The sequence below is a fragment of the Lampetra fluviatilis genome, chromosome 51 (assembly GCF_964198595.1).
Source record: "Lampetra fluviatilis chromosome 51, kcLamFluv1.1, whole genome shotgun sequence".
NCBI classification, from domain to species: domain Eukaryota; kingdom Metazoa; phylum Chordata; class Hyperoartia; order Petromyzontiformes; family Petromyzontidae; genus Lampetra; species Lampetra fluviatilis.
In genome coordinates, this window is record NC_136325.1 from 6,941,609 (window position 1) to 6,960,086 (window position 18,478).

The 18,478-nt window shown below is 48.5% G+C and overlaps 1 protein-coding gene across 3 annotated transcripts in view; it reads right to left on the minus strand.

Annotated features, from left to right (window-relative positions):
- Window positions 1-633: 633 nt before the first annotated feature.
- Window positions 634-18,478, minus strand: part of LOC144948900 (calpain-5-like) — a 44,737-nt gene continuing 26,892 nt past the window's right edge. For all 3 annotated transcript variants that reach the window (XM_078878611.1, XM_078878612.1, XM_078878610.1), the window contains 7 exons: window positions 16,326-16,403; window positions 13,372-13,564; window positions 12,651-12,773; window positions 11,797-11,993; window positions 9,882-9,991; window positions 6,168-6,304; window positions 634-3,623 (listed from right to left, as the gene is read on the minus strand). In XM_078878611.1, coding sequence (XP_078734737.1) covers window positions 3,444-3,623; window positions 6,168-6,304; window positions 9,882-9,991; window positions 11,797-11,993; window positions 12,651-12,773; window positions 13,372-13,564; window positions 16,326-16,403 — 1,018 coding nt within the window. In that variant the 3' untranslated portion in view covers window positions 634-3,443. The remainder of the gene's footprint in view (window positions 3,624-6,167; window positions 6,305-9,881; window positions 9,992-11,796; window positions 11,994-12,650; window positions 12,774-13,371; window positions 13,565-16,325; window positions 16,404-18,478) is intronic.

The following is an 18,478-nucleotide window of genomic DNA, read 5'->3' on the forward strand; positions in this document are numbered from 1 at the left end:
GATACACAGCAGGCGTCAGGGTCGGGATCGAACCCACGACCATCTGTATACCAGGCGAGGTTGTTAACATCTCACCACAAAGAGAGACACGCAAACTCCAATATACAGCAGGCATCAGGGTCGGGATCGAACCCACGACCATCTGTATACCAGGAGAGATTGTTAACATCTCACCACTGAGAGAGACACGCAAACTCCAGATACACAGCAGGCGTCAGGGTCGGGATCGAACCCACGACCACCTGTATACCAGGCGAGGTTGTTAACATCTCACCACTTAGAGAGACACGCAAACTCCAGATACACAGCAGGCGTCAGGGTCGGGATCGAACCCACGACCATCTGTATACCAGGCGAGGTTGTTAACATCTCACCACAAAGAGAGACACGCAAACTCCAATATACAGCAGGCATCAGGGTCGGGATCGAACCCACGACCATCTGTATACCAGGAGAGATTGTTAACATCTCACCACTGAGAGAGACACGCAAACTCCAGATACACAGCAGGCGTCAGGGTCGGGATCGAACCCACGACCACCTGTATACCAGGCGAGGGAGTTAACATCTCGCCCCAGCGGCGTGGTCGCGTGACCGGCACTTTTTAAAATCGAGATATTGGAGCCAGTCGAAAGGAAACGCAACTCAATAAATCAACAAATAATCAGACGTAACATTTTTAATTTTTTACTTAAAACACCCAAGCTGTATATCGCAGGCTGCCCAACGTAAGCTTGAAGCATTCTTAGCGTGTAAAAAATATATGTATTTATATATTAAAGCGAAAGTAACGATTTAGTGACACCACGCAGCTTTATGTATATAACATCGGTACAGTATTACGGATGGGGGAAGTGCAAAGGGGTTTGTAGTAATGTTGTCCTAAAGAACTCCACTCAGCCTCTCAACACGTTCACATCATGGGACCATTTCGGAAACAAAACAGGGGGTGTAAAGATGTTTAAACACCAAATAGAAACCTTTTTGCAAGGAATCAAGAACTGCATTGACCACGCGTACTTGTGAATAATATGCAAACAAACGTGTTCTGATAATACATTAATTAATTCTAGATTTGGGGTTTTCGTGACTGCAAGGACTCATACTCGGTAAAGTCACGTAGGTGAAAAAATTAAATATAAAATAAGAATAAAAAGAAAGAATAAAATAGATTTAGTTATTTCTATTTTATTCTTTATTTTTATTCTCATTTTTTATTTTCACCTACGTGACTTTACCGAAAGAAACAAAGAGTATGATACATGCATTGCCTTTTTGAAATCGACGAAGGCTGTCTATGGTGTAGGCCAATCAGTTTCAAAGACAACGCATTTCTCATTATCTGAACGTGTTGTTTGCACGTTCACCGCATGTACGTGTGGTTAATGCAGATTTAATTCCTTGCAAAAGGTTTCTATTTGGCTTTTGAACATCGTGGTTTATTGCCAGAGAGGCCAAGCACTGGTCATCAAAAAAAAGACATTTTTTTTCTGACCTGGACTTTTGCATCTGTTCTAGACTAATTTCAGGGTGCTGATTCCAAATCTGATCTCAGATTTGCTCTATCACATCTCATTTTATGCTATCGGCATACCCCATTTTCATTGATTTACCCGAAATTAACTCTGTCACTTAAGTTGTTGCGAGTCAGTGACTGCTTTAGTGTTAAAATATGGTGTTGTATTTTTAGGATAGTGTGTTTATTATATCATTTTATGTAGATATCCACATTTATTTAATATTTTTCTTCTGCAGTTTTTATTGAAAATGCAATATTTGACACGACAAAAACTGATGCAAGATTTGAAATCGGCACCCCAAAATTACCTTAAAACCGTTGGAATACCTTATGCCAGAAGAAGTGTGTTGACCAGTGTTATTTTTCATACGTTAACATGCTCACGCCACGCCGCACAGATTACGTGTATCCCTGCCTCTTTCGCACACGCATACGAGACGCACACCGATTTCTGTCCAACATTTCTGTGCATTCATTCGGTGATCGCGCTACGATCGGTCTGAGATATGCATCTGCCCAAGCCGATTCCATAAACACCGATCTTGTACCTTTGTGGTGAAATGCTTTTGATTTCACCACGTGACCGAGTTGTTGTTTTTGAATTGATTCCTATTTGCTTCATCGCTCTACCGTGTTCAACTTGTTTTTATGGTTGGTCATTTATTTGATCCCTAGGTCACCCTTGCAACTGAAACTCATGGTCTCTTGATTTCTCACCCGGTCATACAAAATAAACTTGACTTACATCATGGAATACGTTTTTTGCCGGTATCAAAGTATGAAAAATAAGAATGTGTTTTACCCTTTCTGGCAATAAAACAGGAGGTGTTAAGATGTTAAAACAACAAATAGATTCATTTTGCCGGGAAACAAGTTCGCATTAACCACCCGTAACTGTGGTAAACATGCAAACACAAACATGCTCTGATAACATACGGCATTGTCTTTGAAACTGATTGGCAGAGGTGTGGACTCGAGTCATGTGACTTGGACTCGAGTCAGACTCGAGTCATGAATTTGATGACTTGCGACTCGACTTGGACTTGCATAACAATGACTTTGTCCCACCTATGAGATGTGGACTCGAGTCATGTGACTTGGACTCGAGTCAGACTCGAGTCATGAATTTGATGACTTGCGACTCGACTTGGACTTGCATAACAATGACTTTGTCCCACCTCTGCTGATTGGCCTACACCAAAGACAGCCTTCTTGATGGCCCAGTCTCACCAGAGTCAGACCAGAGAACGCCAAAAGGCGAACGCGTACTTTTATTGCCAGAAATGGTCAAACATATTCTTGCTTTTCATACTTTGACTTGACAGATGCAAAGCGAGGAATTTGATCAGCCTCAGCACGAACCCACTCATCGTCTTTATTTCATACTGGACGAATCCGATGAGCTATGAAGCTCTTTGGCACAGATGTTCAGCCACCACGCTCCACCACTGTCCTTCGTAGCCCAGCGTCCGGAACCCGTCGTGGTGCAGTTACACCGCCTACACACTCGATGGCGATACTGATTAACGCAGTTTCAACACTGACCCACAGCCTCAACACTGACACACAGAGACTCAACACTGACCCACACTCTCAACACTGACACACAGCCCCAACACTGCCAGCCTCAACACTGACACAGTCTCAACACTGACCCACAGCCATATTTGCAGACTGCCTTTTCCGAAAGTGGCCATCAGGGGGCGCAATAAGCCAATCTTGGCCAATGGACGCCTTGCTCGTCACAAGTGACGGTACAGCCTCAATGTCCACGCCATCCCAATTACCCACAGATCCAATTGCCTCTTATCCGTGCTGCTCCTTGCTCATGAGCAAATTTGGAAGATCTCTCGGGGGTTGGCGGTGCGCGAGTTGAGGTGGGAGGGGAGGGGGGAAGGGGGTTCGTGGGTTCGTGGTCCCGGGCTCAGAGCGCCGTGATGTCGTCGCTGCACCGCACGTGCACCATGATGGTGCCGCCGCCACCGCCGCCACCGCCGCCCTCCCGCGTCTCCAGCTGCAGCGTGTGCTCGTCTTCGGCCTGGTTCAGTTCCGGCAGCCCCACCTCGCCAAGAAGCTCGTCCTTGAGCCAGTGGCTTGACCACACCTGGCCGGAGGAGACGACGAGAGGGTCCGGCAGTCAGGGCCACCTTTAGAGGCTTGCGGAATAATAAAACATCGATTCACCGCGATAGCCCCCCCGCCACCCACCCCCACCTCTAACGGGGGTGAGAATCAGAGGTCGCAAACGGGTTTTGATTCCTTACCCGTACCCGTACCCGGCCACACCAGGGTCGCAAATGGGTACTCTACCCGTACCCGTACCCTACCCGAAATGAGTGACAAACGGTTACTCACCAGTGACTCACGGCCTACCCGTACCCGTACCCGGCCGCACCAGGGTCGCAAACGGGTACCCGTACCCTGCCGGGTACGGGTAGCCGGGTATCGGGTAGGGTACGGGTATCGGGTACCCGGTTGCTACCTCTGGCTTGGTGTCAAGGAAGGCCGTGCGATCGCCACCGACGTCTCTGCGCAGAGAGAATGCGGCTCGAGCGGAGTGCGGTGGGGGGGGGGGTGATGGAGGGATGGAGGGAGGATGAAGATGAGGTGGGAAGTAAAGGACGCTCCGAGTCGCCGGGACAGTTCCATGGGGGACCCGCGTACAAATTGCGCTGCGGCGGCTAGGAGATGTTAACTATCTCGCCTGGTATACAGGAGGTTGCGACCTCTGGTGAGAACTCGAAGTGACCAGGACAAGAGTCTCAATGTCAAGAGGGACCCGGGGAATTACAGCGCGATATAAAACTGTTCGTAACAAAAAACGATAAACAATTTTTATTTCACCAGGTAAGGCCCACTGAGCTATGCAACTATTTTTTTTCATAAGCGACATGGTTACACAAATGATAGCTCAACGAAGTGGGTTATCATCATCGCGTGCAAATTTATAGCAGGCAAATACGCATGTTTATAAAAAGTCGAGGGAAAAACCAGAGGACACGGAGACAAATCCATGCAACCACGGGGAGAGAGAGACACGCGCTAACTCCAAATATACAGGCGTTGGGGGTCTGGATCGAACCCACGACCTCCTGCATACCAGGCGAGGGAGTTAACATCTCCTAGCCACCGTGATGATGATAAGAGAGAGAAAGAGATGCAAACTCCAAATATACAGCAGGCGTCAGGGTCGGGATCGAGATCAAACCCAAGACCTCCTGCATATCAGGCGAGGGAGATCATATCTCGCCACCGCATCGCGCCAAATATACTATGCCGATCATCGCCCCATTCTAGAAACAAACTTGGCGGGACCCTGTTGAACAAGTAGTCATGAGACTCGAGTGAGGCTTTTAACAAATAGTAATCCTTTACAATTACCAAGTGAGTGGTGTATTGCATCCGTAGATTCCAATGGCCCACCACCATCGGGATGTAGAGGCCAGGGTAAATAAGTAATATTAAAAAATACTTTATTTTTTAAACACGCTTTAATGAAATGTACCGTACGAGTAATGGCAGAACTCCACGACTCCAGGAAGTGGACTGTGGTGATTTACAGCCAACGTCAGTTGAGCGTGGACAATTAGACCCAAGCCGAAACATAACATGTAAAAATGAATATTAAAAATACTTTTTTTTATTTCTTTTGATAGAATATAGTATTGTCATCAGTATGACATAAGTATATCAAGTTTGCAGTCGATACCACATTGGGAAGTGGGTTAAAATTGAGCTACAAGATTTGAGGATACAACAACGACGACAACAACAGACAGAGTGAGTTAAATAAAAGCGTGACATTTTAAAAAGGTGTGTTTTCAAGACGGGACTTAAATAGCTATGGGACCTATGCATTGTCTTGTTTCAAAGGCAACGCATATACGGTATTATCCGAGCGTGTTTGTTTTGCAAGTACTTGGTGCATTTGGTGCCTTGCAAAATTGAATGATACAGGTACAAGTCACTTGGATGACGATGGAATAATACAGATAATGATAATTGGTTTTTTACCCTTCTATCTGGCAACAAAACTGACACCTTTTTTACAAGGAGTCATGTTTACATAGACCACAATACCTGCAGTCATAATGCAAACAAAAAACACAACTTTGATAATGTATGCACTGTCCTTGAAGTTGATTGGTCCGCACCCGAGACAGCTTTCCTTAGAGCCTAGTCTCACATTGGCGTCATCTGGTCCAACCCATGTGAGACTAGGCTCTAAGGAAAGCTGTCTCTGGTGTGGACCAATCAACTTCAAGGACAGTGCATACATTATCAGAGTTATGTTTTTTGTTTGCATTATGACGGCAGGTATTGTGGTCTATGTAAACATGACTCCTTGTAAAAAAGGTGTCAGTTTTGTTGGAAGATAGAAGGGTAAAAAACCAATTATCATATTTTTACTGGCAAATGAGGTTCCAATGGAATACAGATAATGACAATGTAATAATACAGGTACAAGTCACCTGAATGACAATGTAATAATACAGATAATGACAATGAAATAATACAGGTACAAGTCACCTGGGTGATAATGTAATAATACAGATAATGACAATGAAATAATAACAGGTACAAGTCACTTGGATGACAATAGAATAATACAAATAATGACAATGAAATAATAACAGGTACAAGTCACCTGTATGACGATGGGCTTGTCTGGCCTGCGCTGGTAGAAGATGGCCCTCGTGTTGAAGGCCGCCTCCTGCGTGCCCTTGAAGACGTCAGACTTCACCCGCACGTCCTCGCAGATGATCACTCCATACGGGCTGATGCCTGGGCAAGACGTCGCGCTCTTAACTTCAGTGGGACAGGGAGGTCAGAGGTCAGAGCACCGAGGTGGCTACATTAGGAAAAAAATTAACCCGTAAAAACAAAGTTTTTCACTATAAATCCTTTATATGCGTGGCGGCTAGAGTCCTCTCGTCCTCTGGCTTGAGATGGCTGCCACCTATGGGTCAGATGATTGCCTGCCACCATTAAGCAATTGGTAATTAAATATTTAAAAAATAATTCCTAAAAGTGTAAAATTTTGGAATTTTTTTTCACGAAAATACATTGTCACGCACAACGAGTCTGTGTGCAAAATGTCAGCTCGATTGGATCACGGGAAGTGGGTTAAAAAACGACCGAAAGATTTGCACGGTCGTAAGCGGGCAAGCAAGCAAGCAAGTGAACTTAATATAAAGGATTAAAAAACATTTGGTCCCTGCCATGGGAATGTGGAATTTCCACCGCTGGCTGCACGACCTCGCAGATGATCACTCCGTACGGGCTGATACCTGGGCAAGACGTTGCGCACTCTGAACTTCGGTGGGACCGGGAGGTGCGCTGGTGACATGCGGTCAGAGGTCAGAGCACCCAGCTGGCAGCATATAAGAAAATGTTTGTGCCTGTCATGGGAATGTGGAATTTCCACCGCTGGCTCCAGGGACCAACAACGCAGCTTTGCGTCATCGCCGTTACCATCGGCTGCGTCTTTGCGGGCACCGCTCGACGTTGCAACTCCCTGCTGCCATCACCGTCCCGTTCCCCCCAGCTGCAATAATAGGATCAGTGGCAAAAGGCCGCGCCTCCGATGAGCGCGGTTGGCTACGTACGGTGCGAAAGAAGTTCAACACACACACACATACATATAATTGTGAGAACCCCGTTCAGTTCGAGAAACACGTTGTGCTCTTGCCTAGCTAACTCCTGCCTCAGCAGTTCTCCTTTTAAAATCCTTTATATTAAGTTCGCTTGCTTGCTTAGGACCGTGCAAATCTTTCGGTCGTTTTTTAAATCCTTTATATTAAGTTCACTTGCTTGCTTGCTTGCGCGCTTACGACCGTGCAAATCTTTCGGTCGTTTTTTAACCCACTTCCCGTGATCCAATCGAGCTGACATTTTTCAGACAGACTCGTTGTGCGTGACAATTAATGTTCGTGAAAATTTTTTTCCAAAATTTTACACTTTTTAGGACAAAAATATTATATTTAATTACCAATTGCTTAATGCTACCATGCAATCATGTGACCCATAGGTGGCAGCCATCTCAAGCCAGAGGACGAAAGGACTCTAGCCGCCACGCATATAAAGGATTTATAGTATAAAACTTTGTTTTTACGGGTTATACTTGTTTTCACACTTTTATTTAACTCGCTCTGTCTGTTCTATCCTCAACTCTGTCTGTTGTCATATCCTCAAATCTTATAACTCAATTTTAACCCACTTCCCGATGTGGTATCGACTGCAAACTTGTGATACGTATGACATACTGATGACAATACTACATTCTATCATTAAAACAAATTTAAACGATCTTTTTTTATATGTTATGTTTCGGCTTGGGTCTAATTGTCCACACTCAACTGACGTTGGCTGTAATTGACCACGATCCCTTACGTTATAGCAAGCTTCGGGGCCACTTCCTGGAGTCGTGGAGTTCTGCCATTACTAGTACATTTCATAAAAGCGTGTTTAAAAAAAAGTATTTTAAAATATTACTTATCTCCCTCCACATTTAGAATCAATGTCACGCATTTAGAGTATTTGGCTACGATACATTATCACGCAACGATAAGCCACTTTGTTGAGCCGTCATTTGTGATTGCCAGGTCGTTTCTGAAAAAGAGCTACAGAACATAACTCACTGGGCCTTACCTAGTAAAATAAATGAAATAGTTTAATTTGATTTGGCATCTCATCTCAATCCTCCCCCCTACCTCTCTGTGCGAGCCGCATATGGCGTCCCTTGATACGAGCTCACTTCATGACCTATTTAAAATATGTTGTATTTATATTACTTGGTAATAAGGCCAACTGAATTGGAAAATTATAGCAGCCAAATACTCGAAACGCGTGATGTCGATTCTAAATGTGGAGGGGGAAACCCGGAAGACCCGGAGGAAAATCCACGCGACCACGGGGAGAGAGAGGGAGAGAAACACGAAAACTGCAAATATACAGCAGGCGTCAGGGTCGGGAGCGAACCCACGACCTTCTGTATACCAGGCGAGGTAGTTAACATCTAGCCACCGTGGCGCCCCTAACCCAAAGCACGCGGCCTAACCCAAAAAAAACCGTGACTATAAAAACCGAACTTTATTTCTTAAGGCAAGGCGGACATACAACCGCCAATCATTTACGAACCATTACCAGTCCTCAAATGTGTAACCGCATTGAGATGATTATTAATGGGCCGCTTTGTTGAGCTATCATTTGTGGCCAGGTCGTTTCTGAAAAATAAGTAAATACCTGGGTGGCCTTTGCCTGGAAGGATGGGGATGGTTTAATGTTGTATTTGTGTGTTTGGGTGATTTGTTTACCTTTCTTGAACTTTGCACTGCTATCGTGTTTTTGTACCGTTTGTTATTGTAACGTTCTGACCCCGTGCCCATACTGTTTCAAGTTTCAAGTTCATTTATTAGGTGTAGCCCTGTGAGCCATTCGGCTCTTGAATCGGGTGCAACCGCAACAAACAAAAACATGAAACAAAAACATGAACAAGAAAACATCTTAAAGTGACTATGTGACTGAGTGCAAACAGAAAATCCAAGAAAAGACAGCAAAATATTGCAGAAAAAAACACCGTACACCAACGCTGTGTGCAAAAATCCCAGTGGGATGCAAGTCAAACAACAACAACAACAACCACAAGACAACATAGATTAAGGCCATCAGTATAACTCTGTACTACAACAAACAAACATGGCTAAACCAAAAAACTTTTCGAAATCACCAAAATAAAGCTATGGACATCTGTGACAAAAGAGCTTCATGGCTCATCGGATTCCTGCTGCCAGTATAAATACAATATTACAGGTAGGAACAACAGGTTCCACACTGCCCACCAGGGATTATTTGTCTGTCTGTCGTGCATATTTGTCTGTCGTGCACGAATGCGCTGTCCAACCAAGTTCCTTCCTGCCCACTCCGAAGGAACGTGTTCTGATTCTGTTAGGCCACGTGGCGGAGTGACGGGGCAGTTGAGTGTGGATTTAAAGCTTTCGTAACTGCAGGGATTCATCTTCTTGGTTCTTTCGGTAAAGTCACGTAGAATGGAAATAATAAAATAATAAACCATAATAAAATAATTCTCACGACGTTTCGGCCACAACGCAAGCAGCCGTCCTCAGGTGGAGAACAGGTCTGAGAACAGGTCTGTCTTCTCGACGGCTGCTTGCGTTGTGGCCGAAACGTCGTGAGAATTATTTTTTTATGTTTTATTTTTATTATTATTTCCATTCTACGTGACTTTACCGAAAGAACCAAGAAGACAGTTGAGTGTGGTTCGTTCCGCGGTGCGGCGAGTGCCACGCGGTGTGATGGGGGCCGTAGAGAGGGTGGGTGGGTGGGTGGGGGGAGACAACACCTGTCTTGCCGGGGACCTTGGCAGCGCGAAGGTGAACGGTGACCACCCTCACCGGGGGCCGATGGAACACGACCCAGCACGACTCGAGCGGACTGTCCTTGGTCAGCTCCCTGCGCCGCCACCGACGGCGACAAAAAACCCGGCACGGCTCTCTCAGCAGCAGCAGCGGCCGCGCCTCCGATTTAGCGCGGCTGGCTTACGTACGGCGGGAAAGAAGTTCTACGTACGTGCGGATGCTCGCAGCGACCCGCAGGCGAACCGGTGCTGCTACAAACCACCGCGATGACCACCACCACCGCCGCCAGCAGCAACAACAGCAACAACAACAGCAGCAGCAGCAATGATCTACTCCGCCAACAGCTGCTCATCCAACAACCTCGGCTACCAGGTCATCCTCCACCGACGACGGCCCGGCTCTCAGGGGCCGTGACTCCACTCACAGCAAGCCGCGGGTCAACTGGTGCTACTGCAGCCACCACCACAACCACCACCACCACCAGCAACAACAATTACAGCAGCAGCAACGATCTACTCATCCAACCACCCCGGCTACTAAGTCAACCTCCACCACCAACGGCTCCCCCTGATAACGGCCCGTCTCCGCTCACAGCTAAGCGGCCGGTGTTTAAACTAAACTATTTTATTTATCGGCTAAAGCCCACCGAGCAATGAGCTCTTGTTTCAGACGTGATAGCTCATGAAAGTGGCTGAGCATCATCATCATCGCCGTCGACGTCATCATCATCACGTGTGATGATTCATAGGAGCAGCCAAATAATCTAAGCGCGTGTTGTTTCTAAACGTGGAGGGGGGGGGGCAAAAAACCGGAGGAACCCGGGGAACAATCAATGCTGTGACAACCACGTAAAGAGAGAGAGGGTCTGGCTAGGGGTTAGAGCTAGGTGTGGAGTGTGGGTCTGGTTGGCTAGTGTGGTTAGGGGTGAGGGTTAGGTGTGGAGTGTGGGTCTGGTTGGCTGGTGTGGTTCGGGGTTAGACAGGTTTGGAGCGTGGTTCTGGTTGGCTGGTGTGGTTAGGGGTGAGGGTTAGGTGTGGAGCGTGGTTCTGGTTGGCTGGTGTGGTTAGGGGTGAGGGTTAGGTGTGGAGCGTGGTTCTGGTTGGCTGGTGTGGTTTAGGGGTGAGGGCGAGGTGTGGAGCGTGGTTCTGGTTGGCTGGTGTGGCTAGGGGTGAGGGTTAGGTGTGGAGTGTGGTTCTGGTTGGCTGGTGTGGTTAGGGGTGAGGGTAAGGTGTGGAGCGTGGGTCTGGTTGACTGGTGTGGTTTAGGGGTGAGGGTTAGGTGTGGAGTGTGGTTCTGGTTGGCTGGTGTGGTTAGGGGTGAGGGTTAGGTGTGGAGCGTGGTTCTGGTTGGCTGGTGTGGCTAGGGGTGAGGGTTAGGTGTGGAGTGTGGTTCTGGTTGGCTGGTGTGGTTAGGGGTGAGGGTTAGGTGTGGAGTGTGGTTCTGGTTGGCTGGTGTGGTTAGGGGTGAGGGTTAGGTGTGGAGCGTGGTTCTGGTTGGCTGGTGTGGCTAGGGGTGAGGGTTAGGTGTGGAGTGTGGTTCTGGTTGGCTGGTGTGGTTAGGGGTGAGGGTTAGGTGTGGAGCGTGGGTCTGGTTGACTGGTGTGGTTTAGGGGTGAGGGCTAGGTGTGGAGCGTGGGTCTGGTTGGCTGGTGTGGTTAGGGGTGAGGGTTAGGTGTGGAGTGTGGGTCTTGTTGCCTGGTATGGTTAGGGGTTAGAGACAGGTGTGGAACGTGGGTCTGGTTGGCTGGTGTGGTTAGGGGTTAGAGACAGGTGTGGAACGTGGGTCTGGTTGGCTGGTGTGGCTAGGGGTTAGACAGGTTTGGAGCGTGGTTCTGGTTGGCTGCTGCGGTAAGGCGTCAGACTGTGGGGGGCTACGCGAACGCGTGGGAGCAGCACGGACCGGAAATTCGACGCCACGTCGGAGTAGAGCCTCAGCAGGAAGCGCCTGGGGATGCCGGGGCGGTACGTGGAGGGGATGAGGACGTAGCGGCCGCACGCCAGCTCCAGCCGCAGGAAGACATTGAGCGCGTTGATGTAGTTGGAGACGGCGACACGCTCGGGGGCTCTGTGCAGGCGGTACCTTCGGTTCTCCTCCACCTGCACGCCAGCAGGGGTCAGCGGCCGGGGGTCAGAGGTCGCAATCGGGTACCCGATAGCCGTACCCTACCCAATACCCGGCTACCCAGCCGCCGGGTACGGGTAGTTGTTTGCGTCCCTGGTGTGGCCGGGTACGGGTAGCCGCACGTGACTCACCCCAACCAATGAGTGAGAAGGCCGTGAGTCACTGGTGAGTCACCGTTTGTCACTCATTTCCCAACGTCTTGTCTCTTTTCACAATTCAAGTTCCTAGAATCAACCCACCCGCGCCTGCAACATGGCTTCATTCCAGAGGTCGCAATCGGGTTCCCGATACCCGTACCCTACCCGATATCCGGCTACCCGTACCCGGCCGGGTATCAGGTAGGGTACGGGTACCCGTTTGCGACCCTGGTGCGGCCGGGTACGGGTAAGGAATCAAAACCCGTTTGCGACCTCTGGTCAGCAGCGGGAGGCAACAGGAAAAGATCCAGGAACTGAGTGTCACTATCCAGGAAGTCGGACTAAACACGTGCACCCCGATGTGGCTTCTTCAACAATAGCAACAGCAACCAATGCAAACCTGCCATGAACAACCAATCAGATTTAAGATAATATTTTTTGGTTTTATGTTGACCCGGGGAGGGGTGGGGGGGTGGGTATCGACGCAGTCTGCACCTTGTAGATGAGGAATCCGATGGAGACTTTTCTGGGCCTAGTCAAGGCTTGACTGGGGTCCCGGTCCTGCTGCTGCAAGGAGATGAGGATCTCGTCCTTGTCCTTCTGGACTTGGAACATGTACTGTGAGAGAGAGAGAGGACACACGCGTGAGGGGAGAAGGGGGTCACGGCACCTGGGTCTGTCCCGTGACCTCCTGCCAGCGGGCATTTGACACTTCACGTGGCCTGGCACAAACCGCCACCTGGTGGCGAATGCATACCGTGTCAACCCATACGGTTTACTCTATATTCTTGTAGAATATTTTTTTTGTTTTCATGTCCATGCGGCATACAACCGTTTCAATACGGGCAAAAACAATGTTTTGTCTATGTGTTTGTGTTTCTCCCTTGTGATCGGACTTTGTAGGATGAACTTTGAGATTACTAATGGGCACGGGGTGACCAATAAGGTCTCATCTTCTTGGTTCTTTCGGTAAAAACATCATTAAATAAAATAAGAATTTTATTTTATTATGTTTTATTTTTATTATTTTATTACTTCCCTTCTACGTGACTTGACCGAAAGAACCAAGAAGATGAATCCGTGCAGTCACGAAAGCTTTAAATCGAAATTCAATAAGGTCTCATTTGGTGAGTAACAAGGTAGGGCACTGATTGACAGGTAATGCCAATGGCGGTTGTTGTTGTTGTGCATGTGTGAGCGCGTGAGCGCCAGGGACCTGCGGGTTCTGCAGGTACGTGTCGTAGTTGCTGCAGCCCCCGGCGCGGTTGCGCCGTGGATCTGGCGACGGCACCCACTCTCCAAACGAGCGCACCTCCTCCCACGTCTTGCGCACGCTCAGCAGCGCCGTGTTCACCAGGCGACACACCACCGCATCCGTAAAGTTATTACACCAGTCGGTTAGCGACATCCTGCGGGGGTGGGGGGGGGGTGGCGGCACCCATCCACACCTCCCGTTAGCACGGTTGGCTACGTACGGTGCTAAAGAAGTTCAACATGTGTGTAGTGACGACAGGGACGGTGGAACCAGAGGCAACACCCGTTTATTAACTCTTACGTAGGTACAGCGTGTAACTGAAGAGGTAGCGGCCTCTTCACCTGTTTATGAACAGTAAACACTCCCCAGACTAGCTGCCACCCGTCCTCTCAAGGAGACGACCTGATCTGGCCCAGGCTAGGCACAGATCCCGACCACCAGCCACACGAAGTCGGCCCTCAGAAGGACGTCGACCTTCGCGGCCCTGGCTAGTCGCACCGCTGGCTTGCTCTGGCCGGCCCCTTAGAAGAACAGCGACCAGAGGAGTTCCGGGGACTAGCTAGCTGGCCTTCGATCTTCACTGGTTCTTCATCTTGACCCGTTCCAACATCTGCCTCGAGCTCTCTGGCTCTCTCCGCCTTTTATACCAACTTGCCACCGAGGGGCGGGGCTGTGTGGGATCACAGCATCCCCCCACAGCCCCCCCAGGGTGGTAACCGATTGCGGACGTGGATGTGGACACCCCTGTGTAACCGTCTGTTTTCCTCCCGTAACACCCCTACACACACACTATCGTCATCATCCCGTACCTCCGATTAGCGCAGTTTGCTACATATACAGGGAATCCTCTACTTACGAACTTTCAGAGATATGAACAAACCTATCCGCATGTCCAGTTATCTGTTCGAACCGAGAGTCGTAAGTTCAGCTGCCGTGCAATAGATGGCGGTCGTCGCATCTACATCTGCAAAACATAAAGAACCGGTGGCATCTATATCTGCAGAACGTGAAGAACCAGTGGAATCTTCTTGGTTCTTTCGGTAAAGTCACGTAGAAAGGAAGTAATAAAATAATAAAATAATAAAAATAAAACATAATTAAATAAAATATTTTATTGTTTTATTTTTATTTTTTTATTACTTCCCTTCTACGTGACTTTACCGAAAGAACCAAGAAGATGAATCCCTGCAGTCACGAAAGCTTTAAATCGAAATTTAACCAGTGGCATCTACATCTACAGGGAATGATACAACTTTCAAAGCCATTCCCTGTGTTTAGTGTACACGCTGTACAACATGTTTGGAATTTGTAGGAGTAAAGTTGGACTTACGAATACATCGACTTACGAACAGCCCTTTGGAACATAACTCGTTTGTAATTACAGAAGTCCCTGTACATACATTAGCACGGTTGGTTGCGTACGGTGCAAAAGAAGATCAACTTACTGACATACGAACATACATCAGCGGTGACGACGGAGATGAGGATTCGGACGTATGTGGTACGTATGTATGCTGAACTTATTTTCGCGCCGTACGCAGTGAACAGTGCTCATCAGAGGTGCGGGGGAAAGATCAACCCTAAACACAAGCAGCAAGCAAGCGAGACAATGTGGAAACGCTAGATTCCAAGGATGGTGAAAGTGAGTCTGCTTTGAAAGACAAGGGAGAGAGCCATTATGGGACCTCCCTTGCCAGTATCAAAATACAAGAATAGGTGTTACCATTTCTGGCAATAAAACAGTTGTGTTAGGGACATAATACAATAATAAAAATGAAAATTAATACAATAAAAATTATCACGACGTTTCGGCCACAACACAAGCAGTCATCCTAAAGCAGCCGTCCACATTGTCTCGTGTGAGGACGGCTGCTTGTGTTGTGGCCGAAACGTCGTGAAAATTTATATTTTATTAACTTTTATTTTTTATTATTTTATTATTTCCCTTCTACGCGACTTTACCGAAAGAACCAAGAAGATGAATCCCTGCAGTCACGAAAGCTTTAAATCGAAAGGTGTTAAGATATTAAAAGACGAAACAGAAACGTTTTGTAAGGAACCATGTCTGCGTTAACCACATATACTTGTGGTGAACATGCCAACAAAAAACGTGCTCTGGTAGTAGACGATGCACTGTCTTTGAAACTGATTGGTCCACACAAGAGACAGCTTTCTTTAGAGCCAATTCTTCAGAGCCTATGCTTGGTGACGTTGGCGTGGTTGGAAAGATTGGCGGAGTGCCACCAGGGGCCCCCTGCCGGGTCCGTGGAACCCAGAGGTCGCAAACGGGTTTTGATTCCTTACCCATACCCGTACCCGGCCGCACCAGGGTCGCAAACGGGTACCCGTACCCGGCCATACCCGTACCCTACCCGTACCCGGCCGCGTACGGGTAGGGTATGGGTATCGGGTATCTGATTGCGACCTCTGGGATGAAGCCATGTTGCAGGCGCGGGTGGGTTGATTCTAGGAACTTGAATTGTGAAAAGAGACAAGACGTTGGGAAATGAGTGACAAACAGTTACTCACCAGTGACTCAACGTCTACCCGTACCCGGCCGCACCAGGGTCGCAAACGGGTACCCGTAACCGGCCGTACCCGTACCCTACCCGTACCCGGCCGGGTACGGGTAGGGTACGGGTATCGGGTACCTGATTGCGACCTCTGGGATGAAGCCATGTTGCAGGCGCGGGTGGGTTGATTCTAGGAACTTGAATTGTGAGAAGAGACAAGACATTGGGAAATGAGTGACAAACGGTTACTCACCAGTGACTCAACGTCTACCCGTACCCGGCCGCACTAGGGTCGCAAACGGGTACCCGTACCCGGCCGGGTATGGTGGGACCCCAGTGCAATTGCGACCCTCCCTGCATACTCGGCAGCTCCACCACTGCGGGCACGCGGCCGTCACTCACCAGAACTCCCCGTCGTTCCGCACCGTGATTCCCATCCGTTGGCGCTCGCTCCCACTGACCATTTTCCACTCCTCGGACCTGCGGGACGACAATATTTTACGTTTTACTCTAATCATAATCATTGTACACTATGGGAACCTCATTTGCCAGTAAAAATATGATAATTGGTTTTTTACCCTTCTATCTGGCAAAAAAACTGACACCTTTTACAAGGAGACTAGGCTCTAAGGAAAGCTGTCTCGGGTGTGGACCAATCAACTTCAAGGACAGTGCACATTATCAGAGTTATGTTCTTTTGTTTGTATTATGACTGCAGGTATTGCGGTCTATGCAAACATGACTCCTTGTAAAAAAGTGTCAGTTTTGTTGCCAGATAGAAGGGTAAAAAACCAATTATCATAATCATTGTCTTCTGCTCACTGTGAACATTTCAGATTTCGGTGTGTGTATGTTGAACTTCTTTCACATCGATTTAAAGCTTCCGTGACTGAATGGAAATAAAACGGCTGCTTGCGTTGTGGCCGAAACGTCGTGAAAATTATTTTATTATGTTTTATTTTTATTATTGTATTATTTCCATTCTACGTGACTTTACCGAAAGAACCAAGAATATTCTTTCACACCATATGTAGCTTAACGGTGCTTCATCCGAGGTGCTGACGTTCGTGCAAATCGCAATTGCTTGGGTGGCCCACAGACAAGCTGAGAGGCAGCGGTCAGGCGGTGAGCCGGCGCTACCAATCATTGCCCAAGCTCTGCGATCCTATACTTATTAACGTGTTATCGGCCAGGATTTATCCATTGATCCCTCGCCAACCGTGTTGGGGGGGGGGAGCTTTACGTTCCTGAAAACCGCCGCGGTTTGGCAAAAAACTGCCGATGGTGTGCCGAAGGAAAACCGTGGATATGTAAATACCGCGAGCGTGCGAACAAAAACGTGTTTGGCGAGGAGATCGCCATACGCGAGACGAAGAATCCACGCTCTTGGCCGTGCGTACGCGTCACGTTAAAATAGCCACCTAGATTCAATCCACAGACTCAATGCTGTCAGTGGAACAAATCTGTGGGCCACCACCCGCTCTTGCATTGCAAACTAACGACAAGCAGATTGCAGCCCTCTGCCCGTAACACCTGGAATGCACCTGGTATGCACTGGTGGTCGCCAGAGGTGTGGACTCGAGTCATGTGACTTGGACTCGAGTCAGACTCGAGTCATGAATTTGATGACTTGCGACTCGACTTGGACTTGCATAACAATGACTTTGTCCCACCTATGAGATGTGGACTCGAGTCATGTGACTTGGACTCGAGTCAGACTCGAGTCATGAATTTGATGACTTGCGACTCGACTTGGACTTGCATAACAATGACTTTGTCCCACCTCTGGTGGTCGCTCATCCATGCCAAATACTCTCAACGCGTGACGTTGATTCTAAACGTGGAGGGGAAAACCGGGAGGACCCGGGGAAAAATCCACGCGGCCACGGGGGAAACAGACAGACAAGAGACACCGAACCCAGGTACCTCCTGTATGCCAGGCGAGGGAGTTAACATCTCCTAGCCACCGTGATGATGATGAGCGAGAGAGACGCAGACTCCATATATACACAGCAGGTGTCGTCAGGGTCGAGATCGAACCCACGACCTCCTGTATACCAGGCGAGATAGTTAACATCTCATAGCCACCATGATGATGATGAGCGAGAGAGACGCAGACTCCAAATATACACAGCAGGTGTCGTCAGGGTCGAGATCGAACCCACGACCTCCTGTATACCAGGCGAGGTAGTTAACATCTCCTAGCCACCGTGATGATGATGATGAGCGAGTGAGACGCAGACTCCAAATATACAGCAGCAGGTGTCGTCAGAGTCGGGATCGAACCCACGACCTCCTGTATACCAGGCGAGGAAGTTAACATCTCATAGCCACAGCAGCGCAATTTGTAACGCACGGCCCCCATGGAACTGTCCCGGCGACTCGGAGCGTCCTTTACTTCCCACCTCATCTTCATCCTCCCTCCATCCCTCCATCACCCCCCCCACCGCACTCCGCTCGAGCCGCGTTCTCTCTGCGCAGAGACGTCGGTGGCGATCGCACGGCCTTCCTTGACACCAAGCCAGAGGTCGTAACCGGGTACCCGATACTCGTAC